General features: G+C 43.0%; 1 protein-coding gene across 8 annotated transcripts in view; it reads right to left on the bottom strand.

Moving 5' to 3' along the window:
* Nucleotides 1–23,775, bottom strand: part of LOC139262274 (alpha-(1,6)-fucosyltransferase) — a 1,093,864-nt gene that overhangs the window by 147,671 nt on the left and 922,418 nt on the right. For all 8 annotated transcript variants that reach the window (XM_070877420.1, XM_070877419.1, XM_070877418.1 and 5 more), the window contains one exon: nt 1,453–1,690. In XM_070877420.1, the coding sequence (XP_070733521.1) occupies nt 1,453–1,690 (238 nt within the window). The remainder of the gene's footprint in view (nt 1–1,452; nt 1,691–23,775) is intronic.

The raw sequence follows: 23,775 nt of genomic DNA, 5'->3' as shown, positions 1-23,775 counted from the left end.
TTTTGTTTCTCTACTCTGGTCGCTTAAATTTTGTGAAAAACCTGAAGGCTTTCATGAATCACTGCATCTTCCTGTAGAAAATGGCAAGACAAAATGTGAAATGATCCTTACAGCTCTCCTAGATGCTGCACAGCCCACATTCCACAGCGACATCTCAGCTGTTCTCCAGTCACTGAAAGATTCAATAATGCTGCAGCAAACCAGAAAACTACTCTTATTTGTGGGCGTTTCTCTCCCCAACTTCACTGCCCCTGTTCACTGGGATGGCTCCACTTTCACTTGATGGGATGTTGTAGGCTGAACGTGTAGGGGAACGGGCTCCTATCAAAGCTGTTCTCTAACCAGTCAACAGAAGGGGAAGTTTTGTGGGCATGATTGACCCCATTTGATTTCTCTAAATGGAGATAGGTCGCCGATCAGCCATGATCTCACTGAATGGCGGAACAGGCTCGAGGGGCTAAATGGCCTACTCCTGTTCCTATGTCCTCACCTCTCTAAGATGCTGAGTTTAGTTAGCACACAGTGCTACATCCAGCAACCAGTCGAGAATTAGCAAAACTCTCTGAATGGGACAAGCAAGTTCTAATCTCCCCCATAGCATCTATTTGTAGGCTACCCCTGAGACCGAGATGATGCACTGTGAGATATTGAATGTGTTCAAATCCTAAAGAAATATGGGAAAGAGAAAATTAAATATGTAATTGTGCACAAAATCCTGCTTAACTACAGCCATTCCTTTCGATAGATTTACAGTTGAGCTTCAGCCGTCCAGTAACTGCTGATGTATCATGATCTGTGACAGGGACTGCGATAATCAAAAGTAAGTCAGTTACCTTCTTGACTTATAAATATAAGTTGTTGTTGTTAACATTACCGATATTCATTTCAAAAAAGAAATTAAATTAAACATTTCACCCACAAATTGTCTGGTGGCAGCATGATGTGAGTTTACCCCTATAATTCTCCTCGCCCTGAGATCCTGACCTTTCAAGCCCCAGGGGGAGGTGACAAGGAGAACAGAGGTATCTTCTGCAGGGAGAGAGCAACAATCAGCCAGAGAGGCAATCCCAGGTTTCTGGATGGTCTTGGACCAACATCGGCAGAGGACAAAAGTGAGCGGTATGCGAGGAAAGGAATGAAGAATTAGGGATTGGGAACATTTGAAAAATAACTTACTCACAATGAATTCCAAAATAAAAGAAAAGATTTGGTAAAAGCACATTTTTATTTTCTTGAAATGACTGGACAGGAGTTATTTTCGCCCCAGCATCGATAAACCGGCAACCCTAACTGAACCGTGGTGTGAAATATGAGCTCAATGACTATAAGTGAGAGAGGTTCATACCTCGAGACGTTCTTCTGCTGTCACTCACTGCCTGGCAGCTCCAAACAGGAAGCACTCACTCACCATTCAACCGCCGGAAAGGCCATACACAAGTTACTGCTTCTTACCTGACCAATGGCCGGAGCTGGTGCCAAATTTGTCTGTGCAGGTTTCACTAACTGCTTTGAAGACTGTCTCCCAGCCCCCGGTGGAGTAGCGCCAGTTCTGAGATTCCAGGATGAGAGTGCGCTGGGTACCGTATGCAATCATGAAGCAGTAGACGACATGGTGCAGCTGACAACCATAGCCGCAACCCTTGTTGATATTGCAAACCAGCTTCTTGGCTTTGTTGCAGTCCTTGGGGTTCTGGGAATAGAAAAGGAAAAGGAGTAATTTAATGGTTAGAATTCAGAATTAAACAAACTTTGCAAGACAGCTTTCCCTTATCGAGAGCACAGGTGAAGTTCCCTGCAAACACTCAACAACAACTTGCATTTATATAGCATCTTTAACATAGAAAAAACATCCTAAGGCATCCTCACAGGAGCGTTATCTAAGAAAGATGGACACTGAGCCACATAAGGAGATTTTAGGACAAGTGACCAAAAGCTTGGTCAGAGAGGCAGATTTTACAGAGCATCTTAAGAACATAAGCAACAGGAGCAGGAGTAGGCCCTATGACCCCTCGAACCTGCTCCGCCATTCAATAAGATCATGGCTGCTCTTCTACCTCAATTCCACTTCCTGAACTATCCCCATATCCCTTGATTCCCTGAGTTTCCAAAAATCTATCCAACTTATTCTTGAGTATATAGAAACATAGAAATTTACAGCGCAGAAGGAGGTCATGTCGGCCCATCGTGTCCGCCCCGTCCGACAATGAGCCACATGGCCCTCGGTCAGCAGCCCTGAAGGTTACATATAAACCTATGAACAATGAACAATGGCGGAAAGGTAAAGAGCACCCGGCCCAACCAGTCCGCCCCACGCAACTGTGACACCCCTTACATTGAAACATTCTACACTCCACCCCAACCGGAGCCATGTGATCTCCTGGGAGAGGCAAAAAACAGATAAAAACCCAGGTCAATTGGAGAAAAAAAGTCTGGAAAAATTCCTCTCCGACCCATCCAGGTAATTGAAACTAGTCCAGGAGATCACCCTGGCCGTATTCGATTCCCTGCAGTACTTACCATCGTATCCGCACCAACCAAGAGGTTATCCAGTCTAATCCCAATTACCAGCTCTAGGTCCATAACCTGCAGGTTACGGCACTTTAATTGCGCATCCAAGCACCTTTTAAATATGGCGAGGGGTTCTGCATCCACCACCCTTCCAGGCAGTGAGTTCCAGACTCCACAATCCTCTGCGTGAAGATGCCCCCCCTCAAATCCCCTCTGAACCTTGGAGGAGAAAGAGGCAGAGAGATTTAAGGAGGGAATTCCAGAGCTTAGGGCCGAGATAGTCGAAGGCACGGCCTCCAATAGCAAGGCGAAGGAAATTGGGGATGTGAAGAGGTCAGAATTGGAGGAATACTGAGGTTTTAGAGGGTTGCAGGGCTGGAAAAGGTTACAGGGATAGGGAGGGGTGAGGCCACGGAGGGGTTTGAACATAAGGATTAGAATTTGGCATGCCTTACTGCAGCTTATTGGTGCAACTTTAAGACCTTTTAAATGAAACACAGAAGTACTTTATAGCAAATTACACACTGCCCGATACTAATAAGTTCCAGTGTTGCTATATTAACGTGCACCATTTTACTGACTAGGGCGATATGGAGATGATAGTTCAGATCATATGATCTTACTGGTGAGGACGATACAGGCTGGGATGGTGTGGAGAAAGTTCAGAATCCACGAGGAACATATGGGATAGGAGACAGAAAGAGACAAGAAAGTATATGATTGAACAGTTCTGTTTATTGATCCGAGTCAATTGAAAGCTTTTAAAAAAAAAACAATAATTTCTCAGAGGAGCAACAGGACAAAACACTTTGTACCAGTGAACGAAGGTCCCTGAATGTGACCATGAAAAGGAATTTGAAGAAGGAAAAGCAGCATTTTTCACGCACCAACTATAAACGCAGACCTACTGAGTCAGATCTGGGTCTGGCTACATAAATAAAATCATAAACAAGCTTCATGATACACAGGCGTAGATGTTAGCATGAATTTTCAATTTTGGTGCATTTCAATCATCTTTGTTTTGTTATTACTAATATTAAGCATCTTTCACTGATATAGCAGCATGTTGGCTGTGCAAAAACCAGGAGGGGGTGGGGGGGGGATTCTAATATTTGAGAAAACTTCTCAATACATTATGGTAACTTTTTAAAGAAATGCTGTATGGTCCATACGGAGTGAAATGCTAACAATTTAACACTGCACACACATTAGGGATTAGGTTAATTTTTAAGGAAACAGAGAATTCCAAAGGTGCTTCATTTTTATTATATAAATCAATATAGAGTTCATGAGGATAAAATTAACACACAGTGCAATGACACCAACTGAGAAGAGGCTTCACAAAAGGAAATGCTACTGGTGCCGGCACACGTCCAGAGTATCAAATCCGAAGTAAATTGGAGTTTTTGAGAGATTAAAGCTGTTCATTCATAAATAAACTGATGAATAAAGCATAAATACTCCATTAAAAAAAAATTGAAATTAAAAATATACTCAGTTAAGGACAGCATTTAACCATCTGCTTTAAAAAAAAATAGTTTACCTCAACCAATGAATCCTGCTGGTCTAACAGGGGATGCCCTAAGAGCAATGATTGAGTCCATCAGTGTTAGGTTGTAGAATGAACCCACATGGGGGTAATTTGAACTTTCTTTGATGGTGTAAAACAGATGAAATCAGATCAGCTGCTCTTTCGACGCACTGCCCAATGTTCCTTTCCATTGAAGTCAATTGAATATAACATTACCAGTCTCATTCCCCCATTTTAATAAATGGGATTTAATTTATTCATTCACTGTACATCAGTGGCCCTGAGGATATCTCTTACATGGCATAACACCCCTGTTGTGAGAGAACAGCAAACCCTCTGACTCATTCTGAACAATGTCATGAGTGATCTATTAGTATAAAAGTATTAGTTAAAAATAACGAGAGTGTGTGACTTTAAAACAGGGACTGGATTATTTCTGTTCGCCCTGGATCAGTTATCCCCCAAACTCTAACTCTGCTCTACCTGAAGACAACACTGGGTCTTGACTCCCCATGTACAACATCACAGGATGTCAACTAGTCATTTATTGCACAAATACTCGAAGTGAAACATTAACTTTCCAAGGCACCTTCTATTAGTCTTTTGCTTGTCACAATTTGTTGATCTGATGAGACAGAATTTGCCTTATTCAGTCACAGTATATGAGTTGCATTACTACGCACCCCTATCATCATAAATCACAATGAGCAGTGCCACAGAAGATCTGCTTTCTGAGTTAGTTAGTTTGTGCGCCTCAAAGTGGGGAATGTCAATGCTGGGAAAGGCAACACTTTCTGCTGTCTGCACACACAGTCAGCATTGAGGATTCTCTCAGTCGCTCCACAACCAGATCTGCAGTGAATTGCTCTGTGCTCCCAGCATGACTGGAATAAGAAAAAATTTTTCTCCACATAATGCGCTCAATTTTGGCCCACCCCTTTTTTCGGTGCACTTACCGGAGATGCGCCACTGTCCAGCCTCTCCCCGGTCGTCGCACAGCGTGGCCAGTCAAGTTGGGGATGGAGCCAGCGTCCTGCGCTGAAAACAGTGCTGGAACGTCTGTACATGCGCATCGGAGTCGGGTCGCGATGTCCGCGCATGTGCAGTAGCGCTGAAATTTGGCAATCGTCATTTTTAAAGGGATATGTAGCTGCTTGTGTTTTGGTGCCAGAAGGAGTGCTGTGGAACAAAATTAATTGCTGAATTCAAGAAACAGTGCTCTGTTTGTTAATATCAGTACTGCATGCCTGCAAAAGTGCCAGAAGGAGTGCTGTATTTCTGAAAATCATTGCTGCATGCAAAATAAAGACTGTGTGTTTGGAAAAATCACTGTGTGTCTAAGAGCATTGGAAAAGTGCTGTGAGTGTCAATACAGCAATACAACAACGTGCACCAAGAACGAAGAATTTCTTGCATGATGAAGTGGAGATACTAGTTAATGTCATTGAGACCAGATGGCAGGAGCTGGATACCTCCTGCAGAGGTCGCACAAAAGTGCCACCCAATGAAGAAACGTTGGAACTAAGTTGCAGTAGATTTCTGCGCATTGGTGAACACAAAGAGATCTGGCAGCCAGTGTAAAAAGACATGGCAGGACCTTGGTCAAGTAGTTAGTGTAAGTAATATTTTCATTTATTCAATGCAATTGCAATTGTAAATGTGACCAGCTGTATATGTCCCACCCAGCAGAAAGACACCCTCTCCAAAAAATTGCATTTTCATCTTTGCAGAAGAAATTGTCCCACAACAAAAGGGAAAGAACTCGAACAGGAGGAGACTAGCCAAACGTGCACCTACTGACACCCTTGGAAGAGAGGGTCGCTGCTTTGATAGGTCCTATCTGCAGAAAAACAATCAGTACTGCACAAGTTGGGCCCACACGCGAGGGAGAGGGTAAGTCCTGAAAATTCAGCGTGGCCCTTCAAATCAACCTGCTGTCAGGCCTGCTATGTGTGAGCCTATTCATGCAACCATCCTAACCCCTCCTCTGCTGCTAACCATTTGACTGTTCGGTTATATTTTGCAGAACCTGATGCCAATCGAGAAGATCCAGAAGAAGATTCAGACGCGGACGAGCCTGAGCACGAGAACATCTTCCAAGCCAACCCTGCAAACCAATATGGGGGGGGATGAAGGGGACAATGTTGTGCTGAATATGGAGGGGGTCGTGTTAATGGAGTTGGCGTTGGGAGTCCCTTCCATGATTAGTGGTTTCAGTTTTGATGCGACATTCCATGGTTTCCCAGCGTCCGACGTTGAGGGTCCCAGTGGTGGTGGGATGCAACATGAAACACCCAGGACCCCACTGTCCCAGCCTGCGCCTCCCAGAAATCGACCATGCTCTCCTGAGATGCAGGATGCAATAGATGTGGTTCCGATCATGGCATTGAGTGAGGAGAGCATTGACCTTACCCGATCACTTGTGGACACCATCAGTGGGGTGAGTGATGAGGTAGCAGGACTGTTGGGAGAAGTAACAGTAATGTCACGGGAAATGGGAAAGATGTCCGGGAACATCAGTAAGGGAATAGTGTCCATGAGGGAGGGAATGTCAGAGGTAGTGGAAAGGACGACAGTGGCCATGAGGGAGAAAATGTCGGAGTTAGTGGAAAGGACGACACTGGCAATGACACAGGCCATGAGGGAGGGCATATGTGAGTTAGCTGATGCATTAAGGGAACACACCCAGACCATGTGCCATTGACAGAATCAACTGCCACTCCCACTGCAATCCCCACACCAGCCTCTGAAGAGATCCAAGCCGGGCCCTCCACATTAACACCTGACCCCCCCCACCCCCGCAAAACACCCATGAAGAAGTGCACAATCACCGAGATGTTAGAAGGACTAAGCTTGGTACCAAGCCCAAATACACTACGCCACCGCCTGCGGGCAGGGATGGGGTTGAGTCCAAGACCAAGTGCAGCGGGCGGTGTTAGACTAAGGGGGATGAGAGATGGGTGCAGCCTTTCTTTGCTGTTGCTGTTGTTGTTGTTACTGTTGTAACTGTTTTCAAATTGAAAGGTTTTTTTAATAAGTTATGTAACTTTACAAGTTTATAAGTGATCTTAAAGTTTTTAAGTGATCTTAAAGAGTCATATTAAAGTAAAGTTTGATACAAGAATTATTTTATTACATTAAAGTTAAGCACATTGTAAACTTTTGAATAAAATATATTTTACATTTAGACTGAATCATGTTCCATTAACACAACACAACATTTAGGAACAGCTCCAAAAAATGAACATGTCCATGTGGAATAGTTATCGCTGAGCCCTCAGGCATCAGTAAAGCGTTCACGGATGAGCTGCTGCCGCAAGGCTCGAGCAATCGTTAAAGGAACACGATGGTCCGGCCTCCTCTGCAATCGTGCTCCGGCCTCAGGCACTTGCATAGTTTCCTTATCCTCATCATCATCATCCTCCTCCTCCTCCATCTCCTCCTGCTCATCACCTGCATCTTCCAAATCATTATCAGTCACTCTCACCGCAGGTGGGTCTTCTTCTTCCACTATCAGCTGCTGCTGCCTCATGATGGCTAAGTTATGCAGCATGCAGCACACAACAGTGAACTGACCGACAATCTCAGGGGAGTATTGCAAGTAGCCTCCGGAATGGTCCAGGCATCGGAAACACTGTTTCAAGATGCCAATGCTCCTCTCTATGATGCTGCGCGTCGTAATGTGAGACATGTTGTATTGATGGTCGGCTTCCATCCGGGTTACACGTAGGGGCGTCATGAGCCAGGTGGCGAGGCCGTACCCTTTGTCTTCCAGTAGCTAGCTCTGCCCTTCTGGCTGCTGCTCAAACATGTCAATATAATGCTATCGCGTAGGATGAATGCATCATGGGTGCTGCCAAGGTATCTTGCATCAACTGACATGATGCGATGCATGTTGTCACACACGAGCTGCACATTCACGGAGTGGAAGCCTTTTCTATTCCTGAACAGCTCGGCATCCTCCAAAGGTGCTCGCAAGGTGATGTGGGTCCAATCAATGCAGCCCTATACCTTTGGAAGGCCAGCAATCCTGGAGAAGCCCACAGCCCGGTCCTGGATCGCTTGGGCGGTCATTGGGAACTTGATGAAGTCATTCCTCCGCACAGTGGCGAATGGAGACATGTATTGCGTGTTGAGAGATGGCACACACATCTCCAGTTGTAGCTTGAAACGATCCCAAGGCATAGATGGAAAGTGCAGCTGTAACCTTCACTTCAACTGACAAAGCAGTTCACCTGCCGCTTCTCGGCTGTAAGTCTGGTCTCAGCAACTCACAGATCTCACGGACAACTTCTCTGTGGAAACGCAGCCTTCTGACACAATCTGCATCACTCAGATCCAGGTACAAACACCTGACTCGAAATTGCCGAGGTGGTTAAGGCCTCCTGCCCAGCAGCCTACGGGCTCTGATGTTCCTGATGTGATGAGCTCTAATCAATTGTCTCCTACGTAGCACAATGATGCAGAATGCTCGCAAAAGATATGGTATTGATATTATTGCCCCCATAGTTAAAGTTAAACTTTCAAAGGAGGTCAAAATGGCAGGGAAGTAGGCAGCACAAATTCGCAGTTCTCTCTCTCTCTCTCTCTCCCTCCCCCGAAGGTATATATATGGACCGCAGCCATATATATTGTCCTCTCCTCTAACCCCCGCACCTCGAGTCTTGTGACCTCTCTTTTCTCCCCCCCGCCAGCCTCTCTGTTTGCTTGCTGCAGCCTATCCGGTGATTTTGCTTCCTGCAGCCGCTGTGTGTACTCTGATGTCGGCAATTCAATCGCTCCCGCCCCTACCCCTGGCTGAATGGCCTTCCGGTGCGATATTGTCCTGCACCTATCCCAGGCCGAGTGGCCTCCCACACCAGCCGGCCTGCTGCCTTCCCGAACCGAGTTTTCAGATGAAGGTAGGACTTACTTCTGTTTTTTATTTGTTATTGAATGCTTATTACTTTTTGTGCTTTGTTTAGTGCTCTGTAAATCTTGGTCCTCTCGCTTCCCATCCCGCCCCTATCCCAGGCCGATTTCTTAAGGGTTTGCTGAAGTGGCCACATACATTGGCCTAAGTGGATTTGGAGTAACTAAATGCTGGCCAAAGTGGCCAAAACTGACGTAGGTGACTGGTAACCCCCCCTTTTGAGAAAAAAAAACTAAACTAAAAAAATTGTAATTAACTCACTTACACTGGCGTAAATTGAATGTGCAAAATGGAGATTTTTAAGATACTCCAGAAAAATCAAGTTGCTCCAAACAAAAGGGAGCAACTCCTGGCCAAAATTGAGCCCAATGGGTGTGAGGAATAGAATCCTCAGCAAAAGCCATTAGTTCTTTATCAATGTACTCTTTTAGAAAAGAAAGAGTCAGATAAATGTCTGTTTGAAACTGATGAGGATAGATGGGGAAATACTCATGTGCCATTAGGTTTTGCAGGTGTGTCACCTGTGGACTGTAACTGCTCCAAGTTCTAAGTGTGAGTTTGTAAAGTGAGATAAATACACTGGACACAAAAGCAAAATAATGTGGATGTTGCAAATCTGAAATAAAAACAGTTGTGATAAAAGGTCATCGACCTGAACGTTAACTCTGTTTCTCTCTCCCCAGATGCTGCCTGATCTCTTGAGTGTATGCAGAATTTTTTATAAATATGCTCGAGTTGCATTTGATGACCCTTAGGAGTTGGGGACAAATGTCAGTGTTTTATCTATTTCATAGGTTTGATTTGAGGTTGTTTTTCACTCTCACGAGAGTAAGGCTTTGATATTACTATGTGCAAATATTAGCATGGGAACATTTAATATGTTCTTAAATAATTCCTTTGCTATATTACTTGGAGGCATTACCCATTTCAAGTATTCATACCCTAGCATTTGCACAACACAATTTCAACCCTAAATGTCCATGATAGGGCAAGTTGTACACGGTCTGTGGAGGGAATGTACTCAGTGAACTAAATGCCCTTATATTGTTCCATATTTTAGTCTACAATGTCCTTAACCCCGACATTAGAAAACATCCTCAACCGAGCCAGTGTCTGTTTGTTCCAATTTCAAACAACAGCCATCCTTGTGGCCACTCAGTGTGAGGAAGATTATGTTAGTGACCAGAGGCAGGTAATCCTGTGCTGCCCACCTTTTGCTTCTGGGAACAAAATTGAGGTCATTTCATGTGGCTCCCTCAAAGCCAGAGAAAGAGATAATTTCAATCCCAGCTGTCTAGGTTGGTCCCAAAATATAGATTTAAATTCAGCAGAAATAAACATCACAGAAGTGGATAGTTTTAAAATATTTATTCAAAAAATCATGTTTTATGCAGCAGCTTTCAAGTTAATTTTGTCTGACTCTCCTGATCCTTTGACACAGACCTTGCTGTGAGCGGTGAATCAATGACACCAGCCATTCATTACACTTGCAGATGCTCATAGATTTTTAGAAACATAGAAAATAGGTGCAGGAGTAGGCCATTCGGCCCTTCGAGCCTGCATAACCATTCAATAAGATCATGGCTGATCATTCACCTCAGTACCCCTTTCCTGCTTTCTCCCCATACCCCTTGATCCCTTTTGCACTGTAAATTCCCATTATCCAAACATTCAAAAAAAACAGCATCCTCTACAGGGCATCTCTTACCCATTTGAACAAGGCAAGCAACTGTGTATCTCCTTAACTAATCAGATTGAAGGATTGCTAATGAGCAATGCAGTCTGAACCAGGAAGGGTAAGTTAGAATATTGAATTGAATGACAAATCAAATTTACAGAAAGGAAAATAGAGAAAGGAACATGGGAGAGAGAGATAAAAGAGTCAGAAAGAAAAAATCTTCAACAATAATTAAAAGTTGATGGAATGAGACTCACACTTGTAAAGGTTAATTTTCGGTGCCAGAGAGGTTATTTGGTAGTATTTAGACATACCTAGCCTTTAAATGGGGTACTTGGACTGGGATGGATAAGCCCCAACTTTTTGAGATCAGTTTAGCCTTTATCAGTCAGGGAACTTCATGCCGTTCAATACATTTAGTGAGCTAGACAATGAGATGCCATTTTTATGCAGATTATGAAGGGGCAGTGCATCTTGGACAGCAATGGCCGGATATTCACATTTAACTCCTCATGTGCACGCTGGAAGTTGCTGTCCATTTTGCATATAAATAACGGTAAGTATCATTAGCCTCACAATAATTTTCACAGCAAAATCCACCCCAATAGTTTCTTATATACAAGAATGTTTTCTAGATCAATATGTTGAGGAACCAACTAAGGAGCAGGCTATTTTAGATCTAGTGCAATGAGAAAGGGTTAATTAATAACCTTGTAGTAAAGGGGCCTTTAGGAAAGAGTGACCATAATATGATATAAAATACCATCAGGTGATTTAGTTAAATCTGAAACTAGGGTCTAAACAAAGCAAACTACATAGGTATGAGGGGCAAGTTGGCTAAGATAGATTGGGAAACTACATTAAAAGGTATGATGGTAGATCAGCAATGGCTAGCATTTAAAGAATTAATACATAATTTACAACAAATATACATTCCTTTAAGGCACACAAACTACACAGGAAAAATGATCCAACCATTGGTAACAAGAGAAGTTAGTTAAAGATGGTATTAGATCAAAGGAAAAGTCTTATACTGCGTGCAGTTTTGGTTTCCATATTTACGAAAGGATATACTTGCTTTGGAGGCAGTTCAGAGAAGGTTCACAAGGTTGATTCTGGGGATGAGAGAGTTGACTTATGAGGAAAGATTGAGTAGGTTGGGCCTCTACTCATTGGAATTCAGAAGAATGAGAGGTGATCTTATAGAAACGTATAAGATTATGAGGGGGCTTGACAAGGTGGATGCAGAGAGGATGCTTCCACTGATGGGGAGACTAGAACTAGAGGCCACGATCTTAGAATAAGGGGCCGCCCATTTGAAACAGAGATGAGGAGAAATTTCTTCTCTCAGAGGGTTGTAAATCTGTGGAATTCACTGCCTCAGAGAGCTGTAGAAACTGGGCATTGAATAAATTTAAGACAGAAATAGACAGTTTCTTAAACGATAAGGGAATAAGGGGTTATGGGGAGTGGGCAGGGAAGTGGAGCTGAGTCCATGATCAAATCAGCCATGATCTTATTGAATGGCGGAGCAGGCTTGAGGGGCCGTATGGCCTACTCCTGTTCCTATTTCTTATGTTCTATAAGGTTGGAAAAAGAGCAGGAGGCCTGAGGATTGGGAGGATTTTAGAATTCAGCAAAGGAGGACCAAGAAATTGATAAAGAAAATAGAATGAGAGTAAACTAGTGAGAGACATAAAAACAGACTGTAAATGCTTCTATTGGTATGTAAAAAGGAAAAGATTAGTGAAAGTAAATGTGGGTCCCTTACAAGCTGAGACAGGAGAAATTATAATGGGGAATAAGGAAATGGCAGAAAAATTGAACAAACACTGTGTGTCAGTCTTCACAGATGAAGTTGCAAAAAACCTCCTGGAAATAGGGGAGAACCAAGCGTTTAGCAAGAATAAGGAACTGAAAGAAATTAGTATTAGTAAAAAAAAAAATAGTACTGGAGAAATTAATGGAATTGAAAACTGATAAATCCCCAGGACCTGATGGCCTCTATCCTTGGGTTTTGAAAGAAGTGGCTATAGAGATAGTGGATGCATTGGTTGTCATCTTCCAAAATTCAATAGATTTTAGAAAGGTTCCCGTGGATTGGAAGGTAGCAAATGTAACCCCGCTATTTAAGAAAGGAGGGAGAGTGAAAACGGAGAATTATAGGCCAGTTAGACTAACAGCAGTTCTCGGGAAAGTGCTAGAATCTATTATTAAGGACGTGGTAACAGGGCACTTAGAAAATAATAATAGGATTGGGCAAAGTCAACATGGATTTATGAAAAGGAAATTATGTTTGGCAAATCTGTTAATTTTTTTTGAGGATGCAACTCGCAAAATAGACAAATGGGAACTAATGGATGTGGTGTATTTGGATTTTCAGAAGGCATTCGATATGGTGTCACTCAAGAGGTTATTCAACAAAATTAGGACTCATGGGATTGAGGATTGGTTAATGGACAGAAAACAGAGAGTAGGAATAATCAGTTACACTAGACTGTAACTGGTGGGGTACTGCAAGGATCAGTGCTTAGGCCTCAGTTATTCACAATCCATAGCTATGATCTAGATGAGGGGACCAGATGCTGAGAGGTTGTTTCCTCTGGCTGGAGAGTCTAGAACCAGGGGTCACAGTCTCAGAATAAGGGGTCAGCCATTTAGGACTGAGATGAGGAGAAATTTCTTCACTAAGAGGGTGGTGAATCTTTGGAATTCTCTACCTCAGATAGCTGTGAATGCTCAGTCATTGAATATATTCAAGTCAGAGATCAATAGAGTTTTGAATATTAAGGGGATCAAGGGATATCTGGATAGTGCAGGAAAGTGGAGACGATGTAGAAGATCAGCCATGATCTTATTGAATGGCTGACTCCTGCGCCTAATTCTTATGATCTTACACAATGATAGCCCTTAAAGGGGCATCATTCTAATGGAGAGGAAAAAAAAACATTAGAAAGCTATGTAAGTTTATATCATTCATTGAGCAGTGTGACTTTTTTTGAAAACACAAAGTATGACTTTGCATTGCGCATTTACTATCGAGAAAGTGCACAAAAAGCAAGAATAATGCCATTCAAAAAAATTTATTTAATGCAACCAAACGTTCACCCATAAACATTGGTCTTGATGAGGCACATTGCTCGTAACATTTACTGATAAAAATCTTGAATAATAATTTATTGGACCATCTCTAGATAGAGAGATAAAATTATATAGAAGCTTTCAGCATAGCATATCCCTCCAGCACAGATCTTACATGCTCTCAGGCACTGAGAAAAGGTCATTCCATTAGAAACCTTTAGATTAAAAACAATTTGTTTCCCACAGACCAACAAAGTTATGGAGGCTTTGCAGTTTGTGTACTATTCAGTGCCATTGCCACGAGTTCTCTGTATTATGCAATGTGCAACATGAAGCTACAGTTCAGCATTGCCTTTTATTACATTTTTACCGCACTGGCAACTGGATTTCCCAGGAAATTTGCAAAACTCAGAACACAGACCAGAAACTTAACTGGGCCAACCACATAAATACTGCGGATGCTGGAATCTGGAGTAAAAATAGAAAATGCTGGAAATCTCAGCGGGTCAGGCAGCATCTGTGGAGTGGGCCCAATTTTGCCCATGATTTGCTCCAATATTTTTGGAGTAAGTTGGTTTTTCTGGCGTAAATTGAAAAACGCCATTTTCCCCAATAAACTTGCTCCAGAGTAACTTAGTTAGGTATGATTTTTTTAGTTCATTTTTTTTTTCAAACGTGGGTTTCCCAGTCACTTACGCCAGTTTTGGCCATTCATGCCACTTTGGCCAGCTAAAACATACTCCAAATCAACTTAGGTCAGTGTACGTGGCCAGCTCTGAAAAACATTGCGGGCAGTAAAGAAAGCAGTGCATATTAGTACATCGGCGGACATTAGGGCAGGGTTAGGGGAGGGAAGGGAACTGGGTGGGGAGGGGGGCCGCGAAACAAAGCAGTACATTTGCACCAAGCACAAAAAGTAATAAGCAATTAATTAACAAATAAAAAATAGAAGGAACCCTGCACCTAAAGCATCAAGACCAAAATAATAAGCAATCAATCAATCAATAAATAACAAATAAAAAATAGAAGTCCTATCTTAGGGAACGCAGCAGGCCGCCAATGAGGGAGCCCATTTGGACAGGGCTGGTGCGGTGTGCTTTGGGCCCCTCCTACACAGCCTGCAGCGCACAGATTGTAGCACGCATGTGCAAAGGACCCGGCACTGTTTTCAGCACTGGAACCTGGCTCCGCCCCAAATCCATTGGGCCACGCTATGCCACCACCGCGGTGGGGAGCGGCCAGAATCTGGAGGAAGATTTTCAGCGTGTTTGGAGGCGGACAAAAGCGCCGCACCTCGGGTGAGGGTGCCAGAAAAAGGGGTTGAGGAAATTTGAGCCCAATGTTTCGGGTCGATGACCCTTTGTCAGAACTGGAGAGTGTTCAGAAAGAACACATTCTTAAGAAGCACTGAAAGGGGGAGAGGAAGAAACAACAAAAAGGGAAGGTCTGTGATAGCGTGGGAGGCAGGAGAGATTAGAGAGACAAAAGGGATGATGGGTCGAATTGAAATGGTAATGCCAAGAGTTAGAAAAACATTAGTCAAAATCATCATTATCATCATCATCATAAAAGGCAGTCCCTCGGAATCGAGGATGACTTGCTTCCACTCCTGAAGTGCAAGATAGGATGTGAATGGCAGCTGGGAATTCTGTGACCAGTGACTAACTAGCTGACTCCTCAAAGCCTTTCCACCATCTACAAGGCACAAGTCAGGAGTGTGATGGAATACTTTCCACTTGCCTGAATGAGTGCAGCTCCAACACCACTCAAGAAGTTCGACACCATCCAGGACAAAACAGCCCGCTTGCTTAGCATCCTATCCACCACCTTATAAATTCACTCCCTCCACCACCGGCGCACCGTGTCTGAGGTGTGTACCATCTATAAGATGCATTGTAGCAACTTGCCAAGTCTTCTTCGACATCTACCGCTTAGAAGGACAAGGGCAGCAGGCGCATAGGAACATCACCACCTCCAAGTTCCCCTCCAAGTCATACACCTTCCTGATTTGGAAATATATCACCGTTCTTTCATCGTCGCTGGATCAAAATCCTGGAACTCCCTCCCTAACAGTACTGTGGGAGTACCTTCACCACACAGACTGCAGCAGTTCAAAAATGCTGCTCACCACCATCTTCTCAAGGCCAATTAGGAATGGGCAATAAATGCTGGCCTTGCCGGTGATGTCCACATCCCATGAATGAATAAAAAAAGTCATAATTTCTCTCTGTTTACTTTCTGATGCCTTGTTTATATTGGCAGACAGGGGCAGAAAGAGAGACAGGAAAAGGTAACTTCATTTTCAGTTACCACAATTACCATCACAAGCTTTACGAAGAAAACATGCAGTAGGCGGCTTGAAATTCAGGGCTTTTGTCAATCGAGACACTGAGGAATCTTCTGAAGTTGCCAAAGCAGCAAATGAACATTAGTGCAATCAGCCCTGCCACATCCTTGCCTTCCCATTATGGTTCTTTGTTTCATTCAATCTTGTTTTGTGTGTATCACTGGGATTGCCGGCATTTATTGCCAAATTTTAGTTGCCTTTGAGAAGCTGCTGGTGATTCGCTGCAGTCGATGTGGTGAAGCTGTATGCACAATGCTATTAGGTAGCGGTGTTCTAAGATATTGACCCAATGACGATGAAGGAACGGCAAAATATTTCCAAGTCAGGATGGTCTGTGACTTGGAAGGGAACTTGGAGGTGATGGTGTTCCTATGCGCCTGCTGCCCTTGCCCTGCTAGGCGGTGGAGATTGCAGGTTTAGGAGGTGCTGTAGAAGAAGCTTTGCCGAGTTACTCAAGTCTATCCTGTAGATCATACACACTGCAGTCATGCTATTCTATTGGTGGTGATGGTGGCTAGGGGGGCGGGGGGCGGGGGCGATGTTTAGACTAGTGGGTAAAATGCAGATCTGTCCAGGATAGTGTCTAACTCCTTCAGTGCTGTTGCAGCTGCACTTATCCAGGTAAGTAGAAAGTATTTCATCACACTCCTGACTTGTGCCTTGTAAGTGGAGGAAAGTATTTGGGGAATCAGGTGGTCAGCTAGTTGCCGCAGAATACCTAAACTCTGACCTGCTTTAGTAGCTTTGGCATTTATGTGGCTGATCAAGGATGTTGATGGTAGGCGACACAGGGATGGTAATGCCATTGAATGCCAAGGGGATGCGGTTAGGCTCTCTCTTGTTGGAGATGCGAATGTTACTTGTCACTTATCAGCCCAAACCTGGATTTGTTTTTGTTGTTAGTCGGGCATATGATCAGACTCTGCTTGATGTTTCATAAAAGATGCCCATGCTATGCTAGAACCTCCCTCTCCCATGCACAGAAGTGCGAGGGAAGGCAGACAATTTTGAGCTTCTGTTAGTGTTGCCCTGTACCCTTCTGATTGGAGATGCAGAATTTAAATTCATCTCATTATTCCCTCCATGGACTAATCCCAGATTTTGCTCTATCTGTCGCAGTTTTCCAAAGCTTCCATACACTGCATCAAGCAGCTCTCCTTTAAGACACTTGTATCATCGGCAGACACAGAATTAATGCTCCAGGGAAACTATGCAACACGTAAATAGACAAATGGTTGTATGCTCATAGCATTGACGCCATATGATAGATTAATTAATGGGGGGAGAGGGAAGAAAGAACAAGAAAAAGAGGGAAAATGAACTCCACTTTATGCATTTGTAACTACATTTATGGGCCTGGAATTATACTTAATTAAAATACATGAACAAATAAAATGAGGTCAGTTCTTCCAGATTGTAATGTAAAGTGTAGATAGTACCAGCTGGAGATATTTTTTTTCAGTGGGACATTTCAGAATATGAAATGCTATCATGAGAAAAAATATCCAAAAAGGTAATGTCAATGGGTATAATGAACCCATTGCTTCCATAGACACTTGACTTGTTATAGACTTTACCCAACTTAGTTAATTGGTTGAGGTGAAAAATAACAATTAATGCTTCCAAGTTTCCCCATGAGATCCCAAGCTAATTTAGCAAAGCTCTGGGATATCAGTTGAATATTACAAGTTGCATTATTCAGCCCACATTCTACAGATGCCATTTCTAATGTTGCAGCAGGATGGAACCATGGAGTCCCATGGAGCATTTGATCCTCTGAGTTTGTACAAGTCCTTCTAACTTTCAGTCCTGTTTCTAAGGGATAGTCATCTAGGACTTATCCAAACGCTTATATCAGACAGCAATGACTGCCTCTATTGCCGGCCTATTCCACAGATCTACTGGAATGTGGATAAAATTATTCTCATCTCTAGTTTCACTGGAAACTTGGGAATTTCCCATGGCCTCATTTAAACACAATTGGCGAATTGCCAGCACTATGAGTGGTGACAGGCAGCTTGCTGATCAGAGGCGCTTGGAAATCTGGCTGCTCCTCTGCAGAGCCAAGCCTGTTGTGATTAGTAAAAGGGTGGGTGCGAGGATCCCAGGGAAGGTCACATTTTGTAAGGCCAGGAAAAGCATTTATAAACTTGCCTATGAGGTTTTTCGAACAGCTTCCAGTGGTCCCTTTAAGGGAGTGGGAAGGGGAACTTTTGTGGCAAGCGACAGGGAGCAGATGTGAGAGAGATGGAGAAACTTAGTAAACGGGGTGGGAAGAACTATAATCCAGGTCGTTGTGGAAGTTGGTGGGCCTGTGGGAGACAGAAAGCAGAAAGCTATAGACCAGTTAGCCTAACATCTGTCGTTAGGAAAATGCTAGAGTCTATCATTAAGGAAGTAATAGCAGAACATTTAGAAAATCATAATACAGTCAAGCAGAGTCGGCATGGTTTTATGAAAGGGAAATCATGTTTGACAAACTTGATGGAGTTCTTTGAGGAGGTAATGAGCTGGGTGGATAAAGGGTAACCGGTATTTGGATTTCTGGAAAGCATTCGATAAGGTGCCACATAAAAGATTACTGCACAAGATAAGAGCTCACAGTGTTGGGGATAATATATTAGTGTGGATAGAGGATTGGCTAACTAACAGAAAACAGAGAGTCGGGATAAATGGGTCATGTTCAGGTTGGCAAACTGTAATTAGTGGGGTGCCATAGGGATCAGTGCTGGGGCCTCAACTATTTACAATCTCTATTAATGACTTGGAGGAAGGGACCGAGTGTAATGTAGCCAAATTCACTGATGATACAAAGATAAGTGGGAAAGCAAGTTGTGAGGAGGATGCAGAGAATCTGCAAAAGGATATAGATAGGCTAAGTGATTAGGCAAAAAATTGGCAGATAGAGTATAATGTGGGAAAATGTGAGGTTATCCACTTTGGTAGGAAAAATAAAAAAGCAAATTATTATTTAAATGGGGAGAAATTACAAAATGCTGTGGTACAGAGGGATCTGGGGGTCCTTGTACATGAAACACAAAACGTTAGCATGCAGCTACAGCAAGTAATCAGGAAGGCAAATGGAATGTTGGCCTTTATTGCAAGGGGGATGGAGTATAAAAGTAGGGAAGTCTTCCTACAACTGTACAGGGCATTGGTGAGACCACACCTGGAGTACTGCGTACAGTTTTGGTCTCCTTATTTAATATTTAATACTTGCATAGGAGGCAGTTCAGAGAAGGTTCACGAGGTTGATTCCTGAGATGAACAGGTTTTCTTATGAAGAAAGATTAAGCAGGTTGGGCCTATACACATTGGAGTTTAGAAGACTGAGAGTTGATCTTATTGAAACATACAAGATTCTGAAAGGGCTTGACAGGGTAGATGCAGAGAGGATGTTTCCCCTCGTGGGGGAATCTAGAAGTAGGTAGCATAGTTTCAGAATAAGGGGTCGCCTATTTAAAACTAAAATGAGGAGAAATTTCTTCTCTCAGAGGGTTGTGAGTCTTTGGAATTCTCTACCCCAGAGAGTCGTGGAGGCTGGGTCACTGAATGTATTTAAGGCAGAAAAAAACAGATTTTTGAACAATAAGGGAGTCAAGGGTTAAGGGGAGCGGGCAGGGAAGTGGAGTTGATGCCAAAATCAGATCAGCCATGAACTTATTGAATGGCGGAGCAGGCTCAAGGGGCCAAATGGCCTATTCCTGCTCCTATTTCTTACGTTCTTGTGCAATAGATATCAGTCGAAAGCTATCCCCAGAGATAGAGCGCAGAAAGTCCAGGAAGAGAAGTCAGAGACAGACCACATAAAGATGAGTAAATATTTGAAGCATCGTTCATAAAATTCTCCAGATCGTACAAGAGCAGGAAGCAGGATCAACAACGTAATGGAAAAGAGGTGCAGGAGGGGACTCGGGTATGAAGGGAACAACGCGTTTAGCATATTCTGCGAAAAGGCAGGCATAGCTAGCACCCATGTGGGTTCCCATAATGGCACCTGTTACTTGGAGGAAATGAGTGGCATTGAAGGGAAAGCTGTTCAAAGATGAGAATCCATTCAGTTAGGCTGAGGAGGGTGGTGGTGTATGGGGACTGGTTGAGTTGCTATTCGAGGAAGAAGTGGAGGGTCCTCAGCCAAGTCCTGGTGAAGGATGAAGGGATGGAGATGTTGGGAGATTTTACGTCCATAGTAAAAAGGAGAGATTTAGGAGGATGTAGGTGGATTTGCACTAGATAAGAAGGGATTCCAGATAAGAGGTTATTTTGTGGGACAGGAGCAGGCTGAAGTGATTGGTCTATTGGGACAGTCCTGTTGGTCTATCTTGGGAGGGAGATGCAGAAACAGATGGGGCAGATTTGGGGAACTATGAGTTTGGAGGCTGCTTGTGTGTGTGTGTGCATGGTGTGGGGGTAGCAGGGTAAGTCCTTCAGGATTGGTGGGGCCAGTAATGGTCTGAGAGATGATGGCTCAGAGTTCAGTAATGACTCATGGTCTAAGGGAGATAGGAGGAGCATTCAAAGAGTTGGCACTCAGCCTCGGCAAGGGAATGGCTGTTCTGTCATATGGCAGTGTTCCCTCTGTCAGCATGTTTGATAATCATGTCGTGCTGGGAGCCAAGAGAACGGACTGCTAAAAATTCCTTTTTTAAATACTGTTCATCTGTAAGTTCTTCCTGTTCTGATAAAGTGGCCACACTTGAAAGCATTAACTCATCTGTTTACCCCACAGATGTTGATTGACCATTTGAGAATTTCCAGCAGTTTCAATTTTTGTTTTTGATTCTACAGTTTTTTGCTTTGTAAAAAAAATAGAAACTCGAACAGCCTGTGTCAACATGCATTTCAGTACTTCCAAGACCTCAATCACAATGTTCCCTCAATCTTAATTTCTTCAATGAAAGGCCAGTTCAATTTTGCAAATCGCTATTTCGAACAACTTCAAGTCGCCAGGATCATTCTTGGCACTTTCAGCTCTCTGCAATACTTTCACGTTCTTCTAAGGATTTGTAGGTAATTCCTTGCACTTACTGACAGCATCTAAGAGACTCCTGACAGAACTTCCAAGTGATAGTGGCAGCTTTCCAAAAGAAAACTTTGCTCTCAATACAGAAACACTCACACTTCAGAAGAAAAAATAAAATGATCTTTCTTCACTAGGATTGGAAGTCATCGATGTGAACTTAGATCAATTGGAGGGCAGAATAGAAAGCTAATGAAAACAATCCATTCTCTCTCCAACTGTTGGTTTCACATAAATTTGAAGCACAAAACTTTTAATACGAGCCCGCGAATGCTCAAAATACCAATTTGACACTTCACCATCCACTATTGTAAGGATGCTAACCCGTTTATTTTTACTTCACTCTGCGATGTCCTATTGAGGTTTGTCTGACTGTGTGTATTTCCATTTTGCAACTGTAACCCATCCATCAAAAATAACTTTTGACTTGAAAGACAAAATGACAGTAAGCTCCAAAATGCCAGTAAATTCACCAAATAAAATGCCAAAGATCAAAACTATCTGGGGAGAAGGGCCTGGCCCAGAACCCTGTCGAAAATAAACGTCCTGGCTGCAGCATTCACATTCCCTCTCAGTAATGTCTAAATGCAACATTGTGCCTTTGTGTACTTTATAAAAGTGATTGAATGTCAGGCATACTTACAGCTTAAGCTACAATAGGCCCATATGCCACTGCCTTTTTAGGCTAACTGCTTATCTGCATGTATCAAAAGGACTATATTAAGAGCTTTTCTTTTGAATTGTCAGTTTTCTGTGGGTAATGCCAGTTTTTTGGGGGGCTGCCTCACCTACTTTCAACATGTTGGTTGCTTTTGGTGGCTTCTTGATTGACATGTATGCAAAGGAGGTTCACTAGGGTGATTCTAGAGATGAGGGGATTGACTTATGAGGATAGGTTGAGTAGGTCGGGCCTATACACATTGGCGTTCAGAAGAAAGAGAGGTGATCTTATCGAAACATATATGATAATGAGGGGGCTCGACAAGGTGGATGCAGGGAGGATATTTCCATTCATGCTAAAATTAGGGGGCATAGTCTTAGAATAAGGGGCTGCCCATTTAAAACTGAGATGAGGAGAAATTTCTTCTCTAGGAGTGTTGTAAATCGATGGAATTCTCTGCCCCAGAGAGCTGTGGAGGCTGGGTCATTGAATATATTTAAGGTGGAGATAGACAGATTTTTGAGCGATAAGAGAGTAAAGGGTTATGGGGAGTGGGAAGGGAAATGGAGCTGAGTCTATGATCAGATCAGCCATGATCTTATTAAATGGCAGAGAAGGCTCGAGGGGCCAAATAGCCTACTCCTGCTCGTATTTCTTAGGTTCTTTTGTTTAGAACATTTTCATTAGTTTACTGAGCAACAGAAATAATATGCTCGTACCTCAACAAATACAGAGAAGAAAATATTGTGAGCTTTTGGATCAGTGGAGTCTGGGGATTCCTAATTTGATAAATTACGTTCTAAATGGAGGGTACCTCAAATCACACGTTATATTCCGTCTGTAGGCTTACTAGTTTATGAAGAAGGTTAAAATATTCCATTTCAACTTGTAATCAAATGCCTTCAAAATACATCTTGGCACTTGACTAATCTTGTTGCAAATAGTTTCACACTGACTGGATGCTATCAGTGCATATTCTTGCTATCAAGATGGCAGTGAAGCCAAAATGTACTCATGAAAGTGTTATCAAACTTTATGTCCTAGAGTCTGCTTCATTATGTTGGCACAAGCTGGAGAGAAATTCAAATCTCCTGCGACTTGCTCGAGTGTTATCTGTTATTGTCGGGCATGAAGTGCGAGAAAGCTCATCGTACCTACATCAAGTGCTATAAACCATCGGAAGCTGTGTGGTTATACAAGGCCAACAGCAAAGAGTACACAGGTTTCAGTAATGGAGCATGCTGTGGTTATTGGAAACTGCTGCAATTTTTTAGTTTTATGACAGAAGCCTTTCAGTGCACCAAGACTTCAGTTTACCAACTGGGAAGTTTCCATGCTTGAGCAAAAATCAATTTATGGCCTTTGATGAAAGTCTAGTCAAGTGTGTTAATGAGAGTGCAGTGACGTTTGAATAATTATACAGAGCTTGCGAAGTACATTAGTCAATCATGCTTTCAACCCAATGAGTACAGAATAGAAGAGTTTGATCTACACACTCAGAATAATTCATTCAATTCACCCATTTGTATTGGGAGAACACACGGTGTTGTTAGTTTAATCCCGCGGTTTTGCATTGACCTCTTGCCAGTCAGCAGGTGACCCTTATTTCAGATGGTTTCTGTGTTGTCCACTCTTCCTCTCAACATCACTTGCTTCCAGTTAGTTAAAGCCATCTGATGAAGAAAATGTGCTGCAGAGTGTATGAGGATCAATGGCCCAGAAATTGTGGGCGGAGCTTCCCGACCGCAAAAATTTCTACGAGAGTACCTGGTGGTCCCGGAGGTTTGGAGGCTTGCGGTCCTGGGCCTCTGCACGAAGGCCTTCGTAGAGGCCCACGTATCCCAGGAGTGTAAGGGTTTCGTACGCATCACTGGGATCACGTGGGCCAGCCCAACCTATCAGAGAAGGGGGGGTCCCCATTCATACTTATGGTAATTCCCCCAGAAACACAGAAAATAACTTTAAAAAAAAATCATATTTCAAATGAATAAAAATGGAATTTAAATAAATTATTTAAAACAAATGTAATTTTTTGAA

Source organism: Pristiophorus japonicus, chromosome 4, assembly GCF_044704955.1.
Source record: "Pristiophorus japonicus isolate sPriJap1 chromosome 4, sPriJap1.hap1, whole genome shotgun sequence".
NCBI classification, from domain to species: Eukaryota; Metazoa; Chordata; class Chondrichthyes; family Pristiophoridae; genus Pristiophorus; species Pristiophorus japonicus.
The sequence above is the reverse complement of the archived record's forward strand: the minus strand, read 5'-3'. Positions and strand labels throughout refer to the sequence as shown.